This window comes from Cottoperca gobio, chromosome 21 (genome assembly GCF_900634415.1).
Source record: "Cottoperca gobio chromosome 21, fCotGob3.1, whole genome shotgun sequence".
Lineage (NCBI taxonomy): Eukaryota > Metazoa > Chordata > Actinopteri > Perciformes > Bovichtidae > Cottoperca > Cottoperca gobio.
The window spans coordinates 20,787,088-20,805,297 of NC_041375.1; the positions used below are offsets into that span (position 1 = coordinate 20,787,088).

The window sequence follows — 18,210 nt, forward strand, 5'->3', positions numbered from 1 at the left end:
TATTGTCCTACTTGGAATAAAAGAAAGGATCCAGATCAGCAGCTGCAGAAGAGAAGAAGAAGCTGGTGTGTCTGCAGAGCCCCAAAGAGGTGACTCTCTGGAAAAGATGCATGTTTTAAATGTGTATGTTCGCTGGTGTCGGGGAGGTCGCACCTTGGCCGGATTTAGCAATTAATGAACAGTAGTAGCTATAATAAAGCAGTCGGCCTATAATAAATTAGCTCATTGTGGGGTAAGGTTAAAAAGGTTGAATGTACCTTAATTAATCACTGGTTTAATGCAGCACCTAGCGAGCACGCTCAGTGCCACAAATCAAACGCACCCCCCGTTGCTTGACCTTTAGGTTCACTGCAGTGTCTGACTAAATGCTCGTGGTGGATCTTCCGGCGGTGATTTCTTCGTTCACTGAGGAGCATTTCACCTTTAGTTGCGGCCGCAGAGTCTCTTTCAGCTAAAACAGTTTGGAAACTTTAAGGAGCGCAGTGGGACGGAGAGAGTGTAGGAGTTGAACCTGGAGCAGATTGTGGAGAATTTCACGAAGCACCAGACTCGCAGAATGCCGTTTAGACAGGTGAGTAGGCCAACAACAAACTATTAATGGATGTAACTCTCCAGTGTGTGCGCGCGTGCAGAGAAGCTGTGCATCATCTCTCTGCTTATATATGTGTGTATTGTGTATACTGTGTTGTCTGCCTTGGTGATGATTTATTCTGCTGTTAATTTGAGACGTGTCAGGTTATTTAGTTTAATGATGCTTGTTGCACCGTTGTGGTGTCCACATTTCTTCTTTTTTATGACCTCCTTCCTCGCTAATGCTTGCAGTTGTGTAACTGATAATCGGTTATATGCACAGGCTGCAAAGTGTCTGTAGAGAATATATTGTTGGTTTAGACATAGGGACTCTGTGGTGTGATGTGTGTACATGATGAAAGTTGATGCACTTTACTTGTAGTGTAAATGTGTATAATATATATATATATATATATATATATAATCTCATCATCGTGTACTTTTTTCCTAAACTCAGAGTACATTTGAACTGACATTCCATCTAAGTAATTGTACTTGTAGCTATTAAGTAAACCTTCTTTAAAGCAAGGATACTTTTACCTGGATAAGATGTAGTAGCCATCCATCCATGCAGTATATGGTAGTACATTAGTGTCCCGGTAGTATACTATGTGTCAGGGTGGGTTAGTTGGTGCTTCTGTGTCATTGTTGTCTTTTCCTGCAATGCCTTATCAGACCACCGGGAGGTGTGTGAGAGTTATCAGTGATGGGCTCAGATAATATGTTGTGTTTTCTGCCTCCTGTCTTAAACTCCTTTCTCCCAGTGTCATTTCATTTTGAATGCATGTGACTTTTCTGTGCTGAATATAAATAATCACTATTTGGCACCAAGGAGAGAAGAGAAGCACCGCTGGTGTATCTTCAGAGTTTCATAAATAATCAGCACTGAAGTCATTGCTACTTTGAGACACACTTGAAAACCCTACTGCTCTTGTAAAAATCTTTTCATTCCAAATAGATTTTTTGTCTTTTTAATAAGGGGAAATCCATTTCTCGTCTTTCTAGTATTTAATTATGTTTCATTTAATAACTACTGAACAGCATCATCTCCTAGTAGATAAGGCTACCCAACGTGTGAGTTCATAAGACATTTGAAGCGCTGGTAACTGGAAAGATCCTTGAGAGGGTTGACTCAATAAGACCTGTCACACACCTCCATCAGACGCAGGGATGTGGCTCGTGATACCTTTGATCCCATCATTCCTTTTCACTCAATATCAAAGGGAAGTTTAATAAGGTTGTTGCTTTCTGAAACTCTTCTGCTTTGTGACTGTTGAACAATATGGCACCTCCCACCCTTACCTCTCAGCCTCCTCTACTCACACACCCAGTCAGCTTCCACATGATGTCGCGCAGCTACTGACGACAATGCTCCCTGTTTCAAGGTCTACCCAGGAACAGGAGGTCATTTGATGGTTGATGGCTGTCTGATTAAAATAGAAAATATCTTTTTCTTCCCAGCAAATTAGATTTATGTCTCTTTCCTCTTCTTTATTTGGGTTAGTGTATAATCCAAAATATAAAAATACACTGGTGATTAAAAATAATCACCAATTATTTTGATAATAAATCGTTACAGTAGTTTTTCATTCAAAAATGACCTTTATCCTTTTATAATATAGAGATTTCCTGTTTTTCTCTGTTTAATATAACATAAAATTATCTTTTGGACTAATAACATTTCTTTTAAATCACCTTGGACTTTGAATAACTGGGATGGACATTTGTCATTATTTTTATGACACATTTTATAGTGCAAACGATTAATCGAGAAATGTATCGGCAGATAAATCAATAATGAAAAAGCCTTAGTTAAAATGGTAACCTTCTGGTCAGATCATTTTGTTCCAGTGTGCCAAAACAAAAATGCAGGGATGAGCACAGGTACAGGCCATCTGGCCTTTGAACAGTGACTAAGTAGAATGGAAGCTGTGAGCGGTGTTCAGATGTCCAGGGACTCATTAAATACTTAGGTAATACTGTACTGTACCGTTACAGCAGGAAATCTTTGCCCCATTGTTATACAGTGTTTCATCACTTAGATCTCTATAGAATTAATGGAACATCATGCTGTATTATGATGCCATAAGCCTACAGTATCTGTCTTTGCCTTCTGTGAGCAGTCTCCAGATGCTTTCCCTCTGCAGGATATAAAAGATTTTTTTTATAGCGAAGTCCATCCTTTCTCTACATACTTTCTGCCGGGGTATTTAAGTCTGCGTCAACAAAAATTCCTCACTGTAATGGCCAGAGCAGGAGAAACAGTTAGAACATTACCTGAGGCACTTTTACTACACCATTTCTGCACCTAGTGTGTGTGTGTGTGTGTGTGTGTGTGTGTGTGTGTGTGTGTGTGTGTGTGTGTGTGTGTGTGTGTGTGTGTGTGTGTGTGTGTGTGTGTGTGTTGGTGGATGGGGAGAGATGATGCACAGCTACTCCATGTGGTATACTGTTGCACTCTGGTGGTCTAACATGGCATTTCACCAGTATTTAGAAGTCACAGTGCCACTGCTCTTTCACTGTACCTGCCATACTGGACGGTGCACAGCCGGTGTGAGGGACTGAACTGTAGCCGCATCTTAATCTATAGTTGATGTAATAAACCTTTATCAATAAGTTATGTGAAGAGGAGTGGACATGAATCAATGTGAAAGTGTGTTAGTGATAGAGCTGATATCACACAAACAAAAGAACAGTTGAAAAAAAAGTTCAGAGTATTTTTTATTATAGAAAAATAGTTTATATAAAAACAAATAAGTTATGAATTCTAGCAGCTGCTTTGTATTTTTCCTCTTTAACATATCTTGCCTTCAACACACACTCTTCCTTTCTCTCATACACACACACACACACACACACACACACACACACACACACACACACACATACACACACTCTCTCTCTCTCTCTCTCTCTCTTGCCTGTGTTGGTCATTTCACAGTCCTTGAAGATCTTCTACATACAGTAGTTGTAAATTCAGTCCCTAATAGCCTCTTCATCTGCTGCCCTCACCTCCTACCGAATAGAGGATTTGGAGACATTCAGTCCATCTGGCAGCGGATTCTGCTGAATTCGCCTCAGTCCTCTGTGGACTGTGACCTACTTCCCGTAGAACATCTCCATGAGCACCTCCTCGATGCTGACGGTCCCAATAACGGGTCTGAAGAAGAGTTGCGCGACCACCGACGGGCTGATGGCCCTCAGCATGGACAGAGCTATGAGCAGTTTGGCGAACCGCATTGTGTCCTCACGGTGGATCAGCCTCACGTGCTCGTTCAGAGCCTGGTGCGCCTCCCGACGCAGAGACTGTATGTAGTCGAGGCAGCGCAAACCCTCCACATCTGGGGGGCGGGGGGGGGGAGAGATGAGAGGAGGGGAGAAACAATGACATGGGAAAGGAGATGAACGTGAGATGAGTGGAAAGAGAAGTTCAGTCTGGTTTCCATGTTATGTACATACGACAGCTGTCGGCAAGAAGATGCAATAAACCTTTTTGTTACCAAAATCTCCCAAAATGCTATCAGCTTGCCTTGATTATATAAGTACATTAACTTATATATCTTGTTTAAATTATACACATGTTGCTGTTAAAAAAACATGAGTGTTTATGCACTAAAAATGCGTCTTCTCTATAAAAACATTAACGAATATAAAAATAATAAAAGCTTCTCAATAAGAGTGTGATGAACCCAGTCTGAGTAGGTGTTACAGTCTAAGTGTAAGTCCGCTCGTGCCACCTGACTAACATAACTTTGATGCACAGGTAAAACTACCTACCTGGGTTGAACAGCACAGCTCCTTTCAGATACGCGTACTCCTTCGTACTGATGTCTACACTCCAGCACTTCTTCAGGAAGGCTTTGATAGCTTCGATATCCACGACAGAGACCCCGGCTACCCCCCTGCTCTGGCCGGCCAGCACCTCGCTCTGCCTGTCCGGTAAACCCGTGAGGATGCGCTGCAGCATGCTGGGCTCCACGGTCTCCGTGGTCTCAAAGTCCACCCGGTCTTGCGCAAGTCCCAGCACGAGCAGAGGCGCCCAGCCGCTCCGGATCAACATCAGCTGGTCGTCCTCAGGCAGCTCACGAAAACAGGGGACGTTTTTCACGAAGCGCAGCGTCTTCACCAGAACAGCCGAGGCGGCTTTGCACGTCACCTGCGGGGAGCGGAGGACACCTCGGCGCCGCGTCGAGCCGCAGGAGCAAGCCTGCTGCCGGAGCTCCTGCAGCGAGGCTGGGCCGGCGGTGGAGGAGGTCTTGTGGAGCAAGTGTTGCAATGTTTGTTGTTGGGGTTGATGTTGATGTTGTTGCTCCTCGGCGGTCGCAAGGCTGTCACTCTTCAAAATGCTGTAGAGGATGCTGTTGTTGTTTCGACCGCTGGCACCCCGACAGCGGCAGCCCTCCAGCGTGGCCATGGGCGCTCTACATGGGCCGGAGCTCAGCGCGTCCCGCTGTCTCTTTGAAGCGCCGGAGGTCAGTGACAGAGGTAGCGCTGTTTTCTTAGCCCCTGATAGCCCCGAGTGAAGGGCAGCACGTTTATGTTAGCTTCTGTCTGTCCCGCGCTTTGAAAGCTTGTTCAGACTCTCTGCATATTCCACCTCCCTTAGTTCAGGCACCTCCTTTTTCTCCACCTCCTCCTTCTTCTTCCTCTCTAACTCTATCTCACACACACACATCCACACACACACACACACACACACTTATAAACACATTCACACATACACACACATACTTTTTAAGGCTCACACATATGTATGCATTTTTGCAAGAACCCACTTCAAACAATAATCTTAAGCACGTTATCTCTTTTGCTCACATGTAAAAGGCTAATAAAGGTTCTAATTAAACCGAATAAATATTTGATTCAATGGCACAATGTGTCACACAACATCAAAGGCAACAACAACAACAAGCAGCAGTGGAAAGGCCTGGTTAATTAAATGGAATATGTTTTTGTGAGAGAGGAAGAAAAAGGCAGAGTAGACAAGGAATCAGAGCCCAGCTCTATTCTCAGCATTACCTTGACTCTCTGGCAGTGCTGTTTATCAGGCCGGAGCCGGTAAAAAATATAGGCCAGCGACGGATCTGAAGGCTTAATTATTTTAGGGACAATTTATATGATTTTCTATGAGAAAGAAGTAGGAAGAGCTGAGCTGTGAAGGCCAGCCTCCAGCCTTGACTCGGACACACTGATATTGATTTAACCGTGAAAACAGGAGCTGGTGAATTATGATGTCATGACTCAATGCTCTCCTTGCCTCTGTCACTGAAGGAGGATGGGGGGGAGGAAGGGTGGGGTGTGGGTGGTTTGAGGGAAGGGGGGAGTGGAGGTCAAGTGAATGAGAGACTGAGAAAGACAGGTCGGGATAAAGCAGATGAATTAGAGGTTTATCTTAATTGCTCCTAAGAGGGATCACAGGTTAGGGTTGGCTGCTACCTGAGAGGGAGAGGGAGAGAGAGAAATCAGAGGCGATTACAGAGGAGTTGAACCCCAAAAGAAACAAGCAAAGAAGTTGTCAGAATGAGCAAAACTGTCTGAGAATATTATATACGGTACGGGGAGTTCTGGATTGTGCATCAAACCCTACACAAAGTCACACAAGGGTCTTTATCGAAGGTTGTCTTTGGTGTGGAGAAAGGATGACATTGAGTGCATGGCCACATTCAGGAAATCACAGCAAGTAGGGACCTCAGCGTCCCCTGTTCTTTTGCGTCGAAGGACACCGCTTTGAATGGAAGTGGGATGAAAAACTTTTGCAGTAGTGCTCCAACATTGTTCAGAGGCCGAATATCTTTGTATTGATTTAGCTGAGAGAGAAAACAGAGGTTTTTCACATGTTTATATCAAGGACACCGCGGGATAAACAGCCTTCACCCAGCCTGTCTTTTCTCCTGCTCAAGGCCCAGCGAGCGCAGGTTATAAAAAATCCTTCTGTCTCAAGGAGAGATTACATTATGTTTTGTTGCAAAAGCACAAAGGTGAATAGACAGCCACAGTACTCTGTAGCTCTTTGTCTTGATCTTAGTTCCTCCTTTTTCTTCCTTTGTTTATTCATCAAATTTGTGAAAGATGTACTTCAGCATCTCTCCAGTACATCTCGCCTCAGAGCAAATAAAATGTCTCAAAATATTTCTTTATTCTTTTAAAACCACATCGACCCTCGGCTCAGGATGTGCAGCCGTGTGTTTTTCAGACCAATTTAACTCAATGCGGATCCAAAAATATACCAAATATGTCCGGCGTGTGTGTGTGTGTGTGTGCATGAGAGAAAGAAGGGGGGGGGGGGGTATTACTTCCTGTTGCAATCTTTAAGATTTCAGTCTTGGTTGATTTGGCGTCAAATGAATTGTAACAGTGGACTCATGTTGTGTTCTTCCACACAAGATGATTTGTTTTATCGATTAAACTAAGTTACGATGAAATTTTGGCATTAAATACTGGACTAACCTTAACTATAGTACGTCATAGGTCTTTCTTTCTCGGGCCCAGAGCCTGCTGGTCCTAACCCCAGTTTAAAATGCCTCCGCATGAGGAGGCCCTCTCACAGCCTCATCACATGACTGTAAGGATGTGAACAACACTGATGCAAGAGTGCATTCTTTACAACCAACCAATGACTGTCCTGCTCTGAAATATCAACACACACACAATCCCAAAATAATGAATGAAATGAGTTGACGTGTTTTTAAACAAAACAAAGATGCGTGCGTACACACTCTATCTGTGATCTGCACTTCTTAGACTCATTGTTGTGACACCCAGACAGTTCAAATCAGTCGACATCAGCGACGCCGCAGCTTTGTGTCTACTGCAGAACTCTAGAGCGAGGTCACCACCAAAAAAGCTGCTCAGACAAGGGGCATGGGAAAGTGAGAGTGGAGCGCAAAGTGAGGAAGGAAAGAGCAGAGTAAAGTACCATCAGAAGTAAATTCCAGCGGTCAAACATCCACCAGGATGGACTGAAGGAAACTTCTGTTGTTTTTCCCCAACAAACAAATACTCTTTCTCAAAATATGCAGATTGAAAGAAAATACACCAAATGTTTTCAATAAGTGAGCATTGTTATGTTAAGTGATTTCACAGTAGTAAGCATTTGCTGAAGGCTGATCACACAAATGAAATTGTGAGGTTGCCGTGACCCGAGAAGACAGCTCTTTGGCGCATTCAGACGAGCCGGCCTTGAAACAGAAGTGTGCAGAAAAACACAAGGTTTTTTTTTTTTTTTACCAAACACTCAGGGCTTAGACACCCACAGATACTCCAGGACAGGTCTCAGAAACTTAAGAGGACAACTTTGTATGATTCAAGGCTTTGCATTAAATGGCTCCCCTGGAAAAGTCTTGGTCGGCATTGTTTGTTGATTTGTTGGGTGCTCTTCTGGCGGTTGCTATAGTGACTGCCTCCATTTTCTCTCTGTGGCTGCTCACATAAAGGGCCGCGTCCTTGTCTCCATAATAGTTACAAATTGAATACTGCACTTTCCAAGGACTCGTGTCACCAACTTACAGCTGTGTGTGTGTGTGTGTGTGTGTGTGTGTGTGTGTGTGTGTGTGTGTGTGTGTGTGTGTGTGTGTGTGTGTGTGTGTGTGTGTGTGTGTTGGAGAGGAAGAAAGAAGGCAAGTTTGCTTTAGATTTGATGAAGCTAAAATGTACAGATTTTTCTTTTTTTTTACTTTTTTATTTATTTATTTTGTAAAGCAGAGAACACAAAAGATGTAATGCAATTATACATTTTCCACCTCAAACACTGACATAAAATGTGAAAAATAAGATGCTTGAAGGCAGAACAAAGCCCAACAACGATGGAGCGAAACAAACAAGAAATAAGCAGGAAAATAAAACGATTAAAAGAATAAAGAAATACCTGGGTGTGGCAACACAACCACATTAATGTGTATCATCATTTTAGTTAATTTAACCATTTAAACTATAGTTAGTCATAACTCATACTCACTGGAAATATAGAGTCATAGCGATCAGAGGACTCAAGGAAAGAGAAGAGGAATGGTGGTCAACATAAGATATCGACAGATTCCACACTAGTTTAAAGTGTTCAAGTCTTCTCAATGACAACAAAAAACACTTTCAGACATCACTATTTATAAAGATAAAGGCTCAGTAATGAAGTAACCCAGTTGTGCAGTAGGACACATTACTAAAACACAAACACATGTCTCATCTGTCCTCACTTTTTACAAATCCTACATCTGCTATTAAGTCATCGTTTTGATTCTTATTCAAATTGAACATATCTACAAAATAGAAAGTATGTCTTTCCCCCAGAACAAGGTTGCGTCTTTTGATCAATTGAGCTTAATCTACCTAACTCTATTTTATTTGTTATTATATGCAACGCAGGCGTTTTGTGAGGGAAAACATGGCCCCCGCTTTGAGTTCACTTGTGAGAGAATTTTCTTTTGGAATTGCTTTCTTTCTCTCTCTCTCTCTCTCTCTCTCTCTCTCTCTCTCTCTCTCTCTCTCTCTCTCTCTCTCTCTCTCTCTCTCTCTCTCTCTCTCGCCAGAGAGTTAGGATCTTATCAACAAATGTGTGAATTACTTCTCTGAGGATTCTGCATCTGTCACTGTGTTAAGAAGGCTCGGGGGGGGGGGGGGGGGAAGGAAAATCAATGCGGTGCTGCCTGATAAAATATGGACGACTGCCCTTTCCCATATTCATAGTTGTTCAATAAACAGCAGACACAGTTCAGTTCAAAGAGATTCACTGTTTTCATTATTCTAAGGTCATGTTACATAAGCTTTACCCCGCTGTGATACATGTCAATCAAATGACGGTACGTTGTTGTTTTTATTTTGGAGCGGTCCAATTCTTCTGTTCTGATCCAGAATTTTCTTCTTCTTTTTTTCTGAGGTTTACCATAAGACTCTCTCCTGACAGACGTCACTGCCTTTAGATGCTTAAAGGACTTTTTACAACAGCTGTAAAAAACTAACTCTCAAAGAAAGGAAGACACAAATTCCACCTTTATGAGCTCTGCTATATTTCCCCTCTTACCTGTGGTGCTGTTTATTAATCTAAATTGTTTTGGCGTGAGATGCCCATTGCGCAGAGGCTGTCCTGAGCTAACGTTACATCTCGTACCGTTTTATTTTGAAGATTGTCGCAAGATTGAGTGACCATAATATCCCTGCATTTGTATATTTATTTATTTTGGACAAAAAGTAGTGAAATTGTGGATAATCTTGTTTGTTAGCTTTGTGATAATCAGAGAACCATAATGTTGTTTGTATGTCTGAAGAAGATATCTGTGTCTCGAGGAGTCGGGGTTTTTCTGGTTAACCAAACAATGTTCTAAAACTGTCTTTGTTCAAATAAACACCAGTCGTTCTCATTGTTATGAAGGAACATGTCACCCAGTGCTAAGGCTGATTTTAGGATGGATGTCCGTGCCAAAGAGGAATAAGCTACAGTATATCCGGCTTTGTATACACTTTATGGAGTGGATGACATCTATCTACTCTGTCGGGCTACAAAGTACAGGACTGTGATGTTAGAGTCCAAGTGTACATTTAGGTAAAAAACTAAAACGCACTTTGGTTAAGGCAGGGGTGTCAAACATGCGGCCCGGGGGCCAAAACCAGCCCGCCAGAGGTGTCAAACTCATTTTAGTTCAGGGGCCACATGCAGCACTATAGACGGAATTGGAGTTTCGGGCTTCCGGTGGAATCGCAATGCATGCTGGGGTGGCAAGACTAGAAAAGTGAGCACCAACTCTACAAGGGCCGCCATATTGGATTTCTTCTCTACGTGTTTACATTGTATTTAGCTTATTCTTCAAGTGTGTTGTAAACAAACCTACTACTCTACAATGAGTTCTGAACTCCTTTCTGATGATGAGGTTCAGATGTGGAAAGTCGAAGCGTTGAAAGAGGAACAAAACTGGAGCTTATTGCCAGGGTGTTTGCTGCATCAGAGATGGGCATTGAGGAGCAACCAACAGCTAACGAAAGACTTTCAATCACAGAAAAAGAAAAGACGAAGCTTTTGGTTATGCCGAGTGGCGTTTCAGCTGCCTGATCCCTTGACATTGCAGGATGGCTGGATCAATGAAAACAACAGCATGACTTCTTGGCCGCTGATATACCTCAGCAATATAACATTATTTTTAATGTCTGACCACCCAGGGAACGATGTCGAGTTTCATAAACAAACTTTGAACGAATACAAAGAAGGCAAAGCAAGTACATTTGTCAATATATAAATCAAGTAGATAGACTACATACCCCAGGTCGAGTTCAGGATCAGGGAATTCATTTGTTGGTTTTCCTTGCATGTTGGGCTCCCAAGACTTCCCATTGTCTGTTTACAGCTTTGGTCCATGCTAGCCTTCTATCATTGTTCTTTAGTGCTGTTGGAAATGGAAATAGTTCGAACAGGGGCTTGCAGTCGCAATTTTTGCAATCGTGAAGCTCACAATGAGATTCTGCCCATTTATTTAGCTTTCTCCCACTGTTTGAACATCCTTTCACCACACAATGTCGGTGTCCAAACCCCATAACTAGAAGAGCGATGATTACACACTAAAAACTAGCCAAATACAATGTAAACACGTAGAGAAGAAATCCAATATGGCGGCCCTTGTAGAGTTGGTGCTCACTTTTCTAGGCTTGCCACCCCAGCATGCATTGCGATTCCAGGTTGTGCTTTACAGATTGTAGTTTTGTGGTTGTGTTTCCTGTATTGCGAAATCTGATATTTTGGTGGGAAAACAAATGAAGTACATTGTCAGTGAGCGTTGTCACTGACACATTCAGTGACTTCTCAGATACAGAAATTAACAACGTAAAGAAAGTGAAATCCAGTTGGCAAAAAGTTTCCTTCTAAACGTATTTGCTGTAAACACATTTCTAGGAGACACAGATATCTCCGTGGTCTTCACATGATCTAATTATGCTACTTCAGTAACACCAGGTGGTCGTATCTGATCAAAGATGGTCTTTGGCATCAGATTTACAGTTTTGTAGTTTGTTCGTCCGTGTGTAGTAACCCGATCATTTAGTAAAAACAGCTCAGGGACACATGGAAACTCACTTTGAACAAACACAGCTTTGCTCATTGTTTACCTCAGCTGTAAAACCTCTCACTGAATGTGGGTAAACAGCACACACACACAAACGTAACACACACACTTGTGATACGAAGGTAACCGTGTCCAACGTCGGTTTATAAACACAAGGTAACCCTGCTTACAACAAACAAATGTTTTTTGAAATTGTTTGACTATTACAGCCTACAGGGTTGTGTTTGAACATGTTGTGATACAGTATGTTGCATTGTGTCATGATGCATGGCATTGTTTTGTGTTATTGTGCATGGTGTGTTTTTAACCCTGCAAGAAGGAGGTCTGAGCAAAATCTGTTTTGAAGTAATCTTTATTGATCATTTTCAATGGCGTTTCTAGTGGATTTCGTCTTGTGCATGTAATTTATTGTCATGCATTCATTCTATACGCATAGTAACTGGGTTTGTGATGCTTCTAAGGTTTAATAACATAAAAAATATATATTAATTTTAAGGTTATTAATGAGTGGTTTAGAACTCCCAGCTTTCAAAATGAAAAAGATTGTGTGACAACCTTTTTGCAGAGAAATATTAAGTTTAGAGAAAAGGCTTTTTGACCTCAATGCTTTAGATGAAAAAAGTTCTTACTTGTTTTTCAATCAAGGTCTTTGTGTGGCCACTACCATTTTAAAAAAAGGATAGCAGACATAATTGAATTAAAAACAACCAAATAGTCTTCATTTGGCAAACGTGCCTTAGTAGTAGTAGTAGTAGTAGTAGTAGTAGTAGTAGTAGTAGTAGTAGTAGTAGTAGTAGTAATTTAAAAGAGGAACAGCAGCTCAAATCACAATTGTCATCTCTGTATTAAGGTTATTAAGATGGTCTTTAACTGAGATCCCAGTTGTGAGTGATGATCCACAGTGACATCGATCTGGGGCATGATGCCCCTCAAACTGCAGCCTCACCCTAACGCTAACCCTAACCCCTCCCCCGAGCAAGAGAGTCTTGAGTTCAGCCAGACCGCTTGGAACCACCTGCGTGTTGACGCTGTATCTACTGTGCTGTCATATATCTCTTCTTCATCGTTTTATTGTGCAGCACTTTGGACGTGTTAACACCAATTACACCGAGTTATCCAGCTTTATTTATTCCCTCGTGTATTTAACTGAATAGAGTCAATTCAGGAAACCTCACACAAACAGTGTGGAGTCTGGAGAGGGTATCTACGTATTGTACCGCAGACGACTGAGATCAAGTATCTGAGAGCTGCTGAATGGATTACTTTTCTTACTGTGTAGCTGGTAGTTTGAACGTTGGCCCAGTAATGATGATCTAGGGTTGACGAATATATCGGCTAACAGATGGTTTTGGAGCGTTTTTTGTCTCTTTGTTTTTGCTGATGTAATGAGTTAGAGCATGAAGTCCAATATTCACCTTCTTTTTAGTTCACTGTGGGGGTTTTGCTGCTGAGACTTGTAAGACTGAGGCAAAGAAGTTGCAAATATTAAAGCAGCGAGCCATAAAATCAAAACAATGAGCTGAAAGACAGTGATCCACTCCGTAAGGACCCCTTTCATATACATGTAGTTATGTGATCCATTGGTTATAGCAGCTTTTAATTACCAGAAGTAAAAACTAGGGCGAAACAATTATTTGGAATTTTATTAAAGGCACAATATTTGTTGAAGAAAGAATATGTTTTAACACCATTCTGTAGGACGGAGATAGATGATAGATAGATGGATGGATGGATAGATAGATGAGATGGATGGATGGATGGATGGATAGATGGATGGATAGATGGATAGATTTGGTTTGGTACAAACAATCCCACCATGATCATTTTATCGTAAATCATATTGCATTATCAATCAAAAATAGTCGCAAGCAGATCTTTTTTCCAAATAGTTCAGCCTCAATAAAATCACAAAAATGGGGAAAAGACAACGTGAGATTCAAACCTGTGTGAAACCCACACAAATAAACACACTGCAACAAAACGAGGGAGTGAGCGAGAAGGCGGGACACTGCAGTTGTAATGTCCTTGTTGTGGATAAATTGTGTGTTGAACATATGCCACCGGGACGTGAGCTAATTAGCCAAGGTTGAGTGGGACCCTGGGGGTTGGAAAAAGGGGAGGGGGGTTAACATGTAGGGAGGAGGGAGACGAAGAGGGAGAGACTGCCAAGGTCAAACCCACAAGTATGCATGTGCTACCGAATCCATACAGCACAGCAGTGGCACTAATCCCGTCTCCTATACTTACGAACATCTTCACTTTGGCAAGACGCACCTTCGTTCCCATTATCTCGCTCGGCTCGTCTCACCCCGACAAGTCACAAAGGATTTACTCGACAGTAGCGTCGTAAAAATGCGTTTGGACATAGTTGCAATTAAAATGCAGATTGCCTCACCTGAGTCCTTTATACGTATCCCATATACCTGCCTTCATCCCTCCCTTGTCCTTTCTCTCTATTTCTGCTTGTCCTTGCCAATCTATCTATCTTCTTCAAATATATGTCCCACGATGAAATAATGTTGCTTTTTCATATGTATAGCCATTACCGAGGAGACATGTAAGATACGTGCGCATCAGTGTGTGCGAGTGGAAAGGCTACAGAGTGAAATATGAACTACGAGCTGCGGAGCAATAATTTATGTCCCTCCTGTCTCCTTCTTTATTGGTCTCACAGTGACTACAGTATGAATATTTGTGCCTTACAGCATATCGAGGTTAGGGTCATGTTTGCATAAGAAGGTAAATTATGACACTAATAACAATGTTGGCGTGCCGGCAAGAGGCGTCGGGAGGAGGTGGGGGTGAGTGGAAAACGGGGAAGGGCTCACACATGGGGAAGACCAAGGTGAGGGAAAAGACATCGGCGACTGAAACAAACGTTTAAAATAGGAATAAAGGAGAAAAAGAAGCGTGAATGGTCTTTTGTCTTTCAGTAATGAAATGCAGCGAGATGACATTTTCATTAATGTCATTTTCATTACCATCTCCAAAAATTCTCATTAAATGTGTCAGTGAGGTGTCCTTCATTTGAGACTTGCGCACCTTGAGGAACAACAAACACATTTTCAGACTAAGTGATTCGTAGACAGGCGGTGAGTCATGCTGTCTGACTTCACTTCGCTTCTGTAATACTTGTGTGATTAAAGATCCGTGAGGCCTTGAAAATGCAATGTTTTCTATCTTTCAACATGTCAACCTGAAAGTATTGAACTTTCTTCTTTGAAGTCGAAGCTGTGAACTTATCGTCTGAACGCCACAGAAATAACTCCCAACTTTATACAATACTTCCTCTACACTGCATATCATTTGTATCAGCTGTAGTCGCATAGAAAACTTTTACATAGAAGATATATACAGTAAACTCAGGCTGCATTGCTAAACGTGAAACCAGCCAAAGAGCACTGAGAGTAGTTTAAATCCTCGACCTGTTTACATGTCGATGCATCAATAATGTAATACTTACTTAAATACATTGTGCTGCTATTTGTGTGCTTTTGACTGGAATAGAAAAGTGGGGGGAAGTAATTTGTCCAACTGTGTAGAGATGTGTTAAAAGCTAAGATTGTTGATAAACTCTTTCAATATGTCCTTCTTACGCTGTCTCTGGCTCTCAGACACATTAAAAACAATTTAATTCTCTGTAGTTTTAAGCACATTTTACTCAAACAGGACTGAATTAGTTGTGTGCATGTTTTAAACAGCTGGCGTGATGGGTGACATGTACTGCAGCTGTATGTGGGATGAACTGGAAACAAACTTCTGTGCTCATGTTCATCGTAATGAAGGAATATGTGCAGCGGTGACAACACCTGTTAGTTGCATCAATACATTTTTGGTTTCAGTCTTCCCGTTGGATTTGCTGTGACACACTTACGCCTCTCTAATTTCCACAATTAGTAGCCTCTTATTTGGCCCGTGCAGAGCGTCTTCGAGCTGATTCAGAAGTAACCTTTTCAGCCCGACATCATAATCGGCTACAAATCCACGAGCAGGCAATTTATCCAAACTTTGTAGCCTTGCTTTTTCAACCTCAGCTGCTATTTCAATGTGTATACATATTAATCTTCAAAGATTCTTTGCTTTACAAAGCGAGCTTCTCATACAAAAACTAACAGGCCACAATAACAGGCTGTTTCAGGTTAATACCAGCTGACTCTGATGTGAGGCCTGTATTGACCCTTCCTGACAACATTGTGAGTATCTCAACAAAGTATTCACCTGCGACATCTGATTGAGGCATTCAAGCATGTCATGTTTCCACTGTGTGAATCTAATCCTCGGTTCTTTTCTTACAAGAAGTTTTTTTTTCCAATTACGCTTCCTCTTTTCTACCCGTTCAAGTTCATCTATTGGCCTTGCTTAACTAGATACATCTCTTTGGCACATCGTTCTGCCTCCTCTTCACAATTTATTTGTACCTTTTGTATGATGTCCCTCTCTTTTCAGGGTTTTGCTTTTCTATATACGTATTTGCTTTCGCTAAGGACTTCCTGTTTATAGGAGACACTCTGTTGCTACCCAGGAAGGCATTATGTTTGTTGGTCTTATTATAAGCCTCTTTTTTATTTGGATCAATCAAGTCGGACTAGTTCAGGGGCCACAGGTGCAAGTGGGCCGGACCAGTAAAATCACAGCATAATAACCTATAAATAACGACGACTCCAAATGTTTCCCTTTGTTTTAGTGCAAGAAAGTACATTCTGAAAACGTTCACATTTAATTTACAAAACATTATGAACATGACATTTATTAAGAAAAATAAGTGCAATTTCAACAATATTATGCCTCAGTTGATCATTTACACATTATACACGCATTACAACTTACAAAACATTTAGTGGACACATTTGAAATAGCTGGATTGGACCCTCTGGCGGGCCTGTTTTGGCCCGCGGACCGTATGTTTGACACCCCTGCTCTAATGGATGGATCGCAGACTACTTCTGCCTTATAAGAACATTAAACAATTATTACAGCCACCTGTTGCTGCAAATAAGAGAGAAATGCTGGCAGAAGATTACTCATCGTGTAAATCCCCAAGTTGCACATTCTACAGCTCGTGTACAGCAGATTTAAAACATTATACTCAAGAATTGCATTTACGCCTCACACTGAGCCATAATGAAGGATGGAAATCTCTTCTGTTTTGGGCCAAATCAACGTGAAATTAAATGTAATGATTGGATATTATGTTTATTACTAATCAATTTCCTATTAGCTGCAAAATACCAGCAATGTAAAACAGACTTCAGCACTAAAGCGTGATATAATCCAGAGTGATGACGTAACGGTTTGAAGGAATTATATCTCAAACTCAACTTTCCTCACACTGATGCAAAATATAATGAACTAATAATCTATGCAATAATTTCATAGGAGACTTATTTCAGAGCCAGTGTGGGCAAATGACTACGAACATATTCATTATTCAATAAGAGAAAGAACAACCTTGCAAATAAAATAAAACTATTCCTTCTCTAATGATTTTTTTTATTTGTGAAGATTCAGGCGAGCACAATTGTTCTGTATTTAACATAAAAAAAGAGAACGCCACCTTCGTAACACCGACAGCTCAGGCTTCAGGCTCAACACACCTCGCTGACAGCCCCCCCCAGTCTGCCTTCGTAGTCCAGCACTGAAGGTTCACTGTCGGCCAATTAGTGGTGATAATTAGCTGGATGGTGAATTGATAGGGGCCCTGGGTGTTTTATAGAAAGTTCAAATCTATTACTATGGTCTGTATTATTTCAGTGTATATTGTACCTACATGTTGCATATTCCTAAATAAATGTAAACTTAATTAAACTGCTCATTCATACACAAGAGGGAGGGAGAGGCTTACAGCTCATGTTTGTCCTTCAGCCAGTTAATCCCGCCCTGGCAGCAGCATGTGATCGCTCACAATGAGTACAATCAATGTAGATATTTTACAGTTCTGATATAAAGACAAGCTTTTGCTGGATTGCAAACACTAACTTCTCTTCACTATTTAGCGTCTTATTTCATACAGTATTTCAATGTTAGACAGCATAGTTCACATAAATACATAAAGGCTCAGCGTTTGCATTAAAAGATGAAATCTCGTACATTTGTCTCATTTTATTCAAGCCCATGAACCTTGAGCTTTTCGTGGAGGTATAGAGAACGAAACTATTTGTTACGTGTTCACAGCTTTTACAAAAGAAACGTTTTTTGATGTGCACGTGTTGTGTGCTTGAGCTGCAAACACCTGAACTTTGAGGCAGTGTGACGTTTAGTTCAGATCTTTATTGTCCAACGTGATTTTTTAATTTATTTTTAAGCAAGACACAACAAAATAAAAACACAAAGAACTCCGTAAGACATTTGAAACATTAAAAGTGGTTGTAGTATACACACAATACAGAGTTCAACAACAGTTTGATGTGATTAAAATAAAAAAAAAGCTGTAAAAATAAGAATAGGGATCATTTATTCATTATTGATTTATAGTGCAATTATCACTGCCATGTGCAAGATTCACTTTTACAACTTTTACCAACGACTGTGTGCTTATACTACTGTTACTCTATTTTAGAGATTATTTTAGAGATCTAGATTTCTGCATGATTTCTGTTTATTT

The 18,210-nt window shown here is 41.2% G+C and overlaps 2 protein-coding genes across 3 annotated transcripts in view; one reads left to right on the forward strand and one right to left on the reverse strand.

Annotated features, from left to right (window-relative positions):
* Positions 1–314: 314 nt before the first annotated feature.
* Positions 315–18,210, forward strand: part of c9h13orf42 (chromosome 9 C13orf42 homolog) — a 28,418-nt gene continuing 10,522 nt past the window's right edge. The window contains exon 1 of one of the 2 annotated variants that reach the window (XM_029459328.1): positions 315–571. The gene's annotated coding sequence lies outside the window, so the exon portion shown is untranslated. The remainder of the gene's footprint in view (positions 572–18,210) is intronic. The other variant, XM_029459327.1, reaches the window with a different exon arrangement.
* On the reverse strand, positions 3,274–5,128 carry nr0b1 (nuclear receptor subfamily 0, group B, member 1). The gene is made up of 2 exons (XM_029459326.1): positions 4,348–5,128; positions 3,274–3,911 (listed from the first exon to the last, which is right to left on the reverse strand). Exons 1-2 carry the CDS (start codon positions 4,982–4,984, stop codon positions 3,670–3,672), a joined length of 879 nt encoding a protein of 292 aa, XP_029315186.1. The 5' UTR covers positions 4,985–5,128; the 3' UTR covers positions 3,274–3,669.

What these genes read in the sequence shown, in the direction of transcription:
- nr0b1 (XM_029459326.1), bottom strand. Translation starts at nt 4,984, where the DNA reads ATGGCCACGCTGGAGGGCTGCCGCTGTCGGGGTGCCAGCGGTCGAAAC. An exon ending in AGCTGTGCTGTTCAACCCAG is followed by an intron (nt 3,912 to 4,347) that starts GTAGGTAGTTTT and finishes CCCGCCCCCCAG; the next exon opens with ATGTGGAGGGTTTGCGCTGC.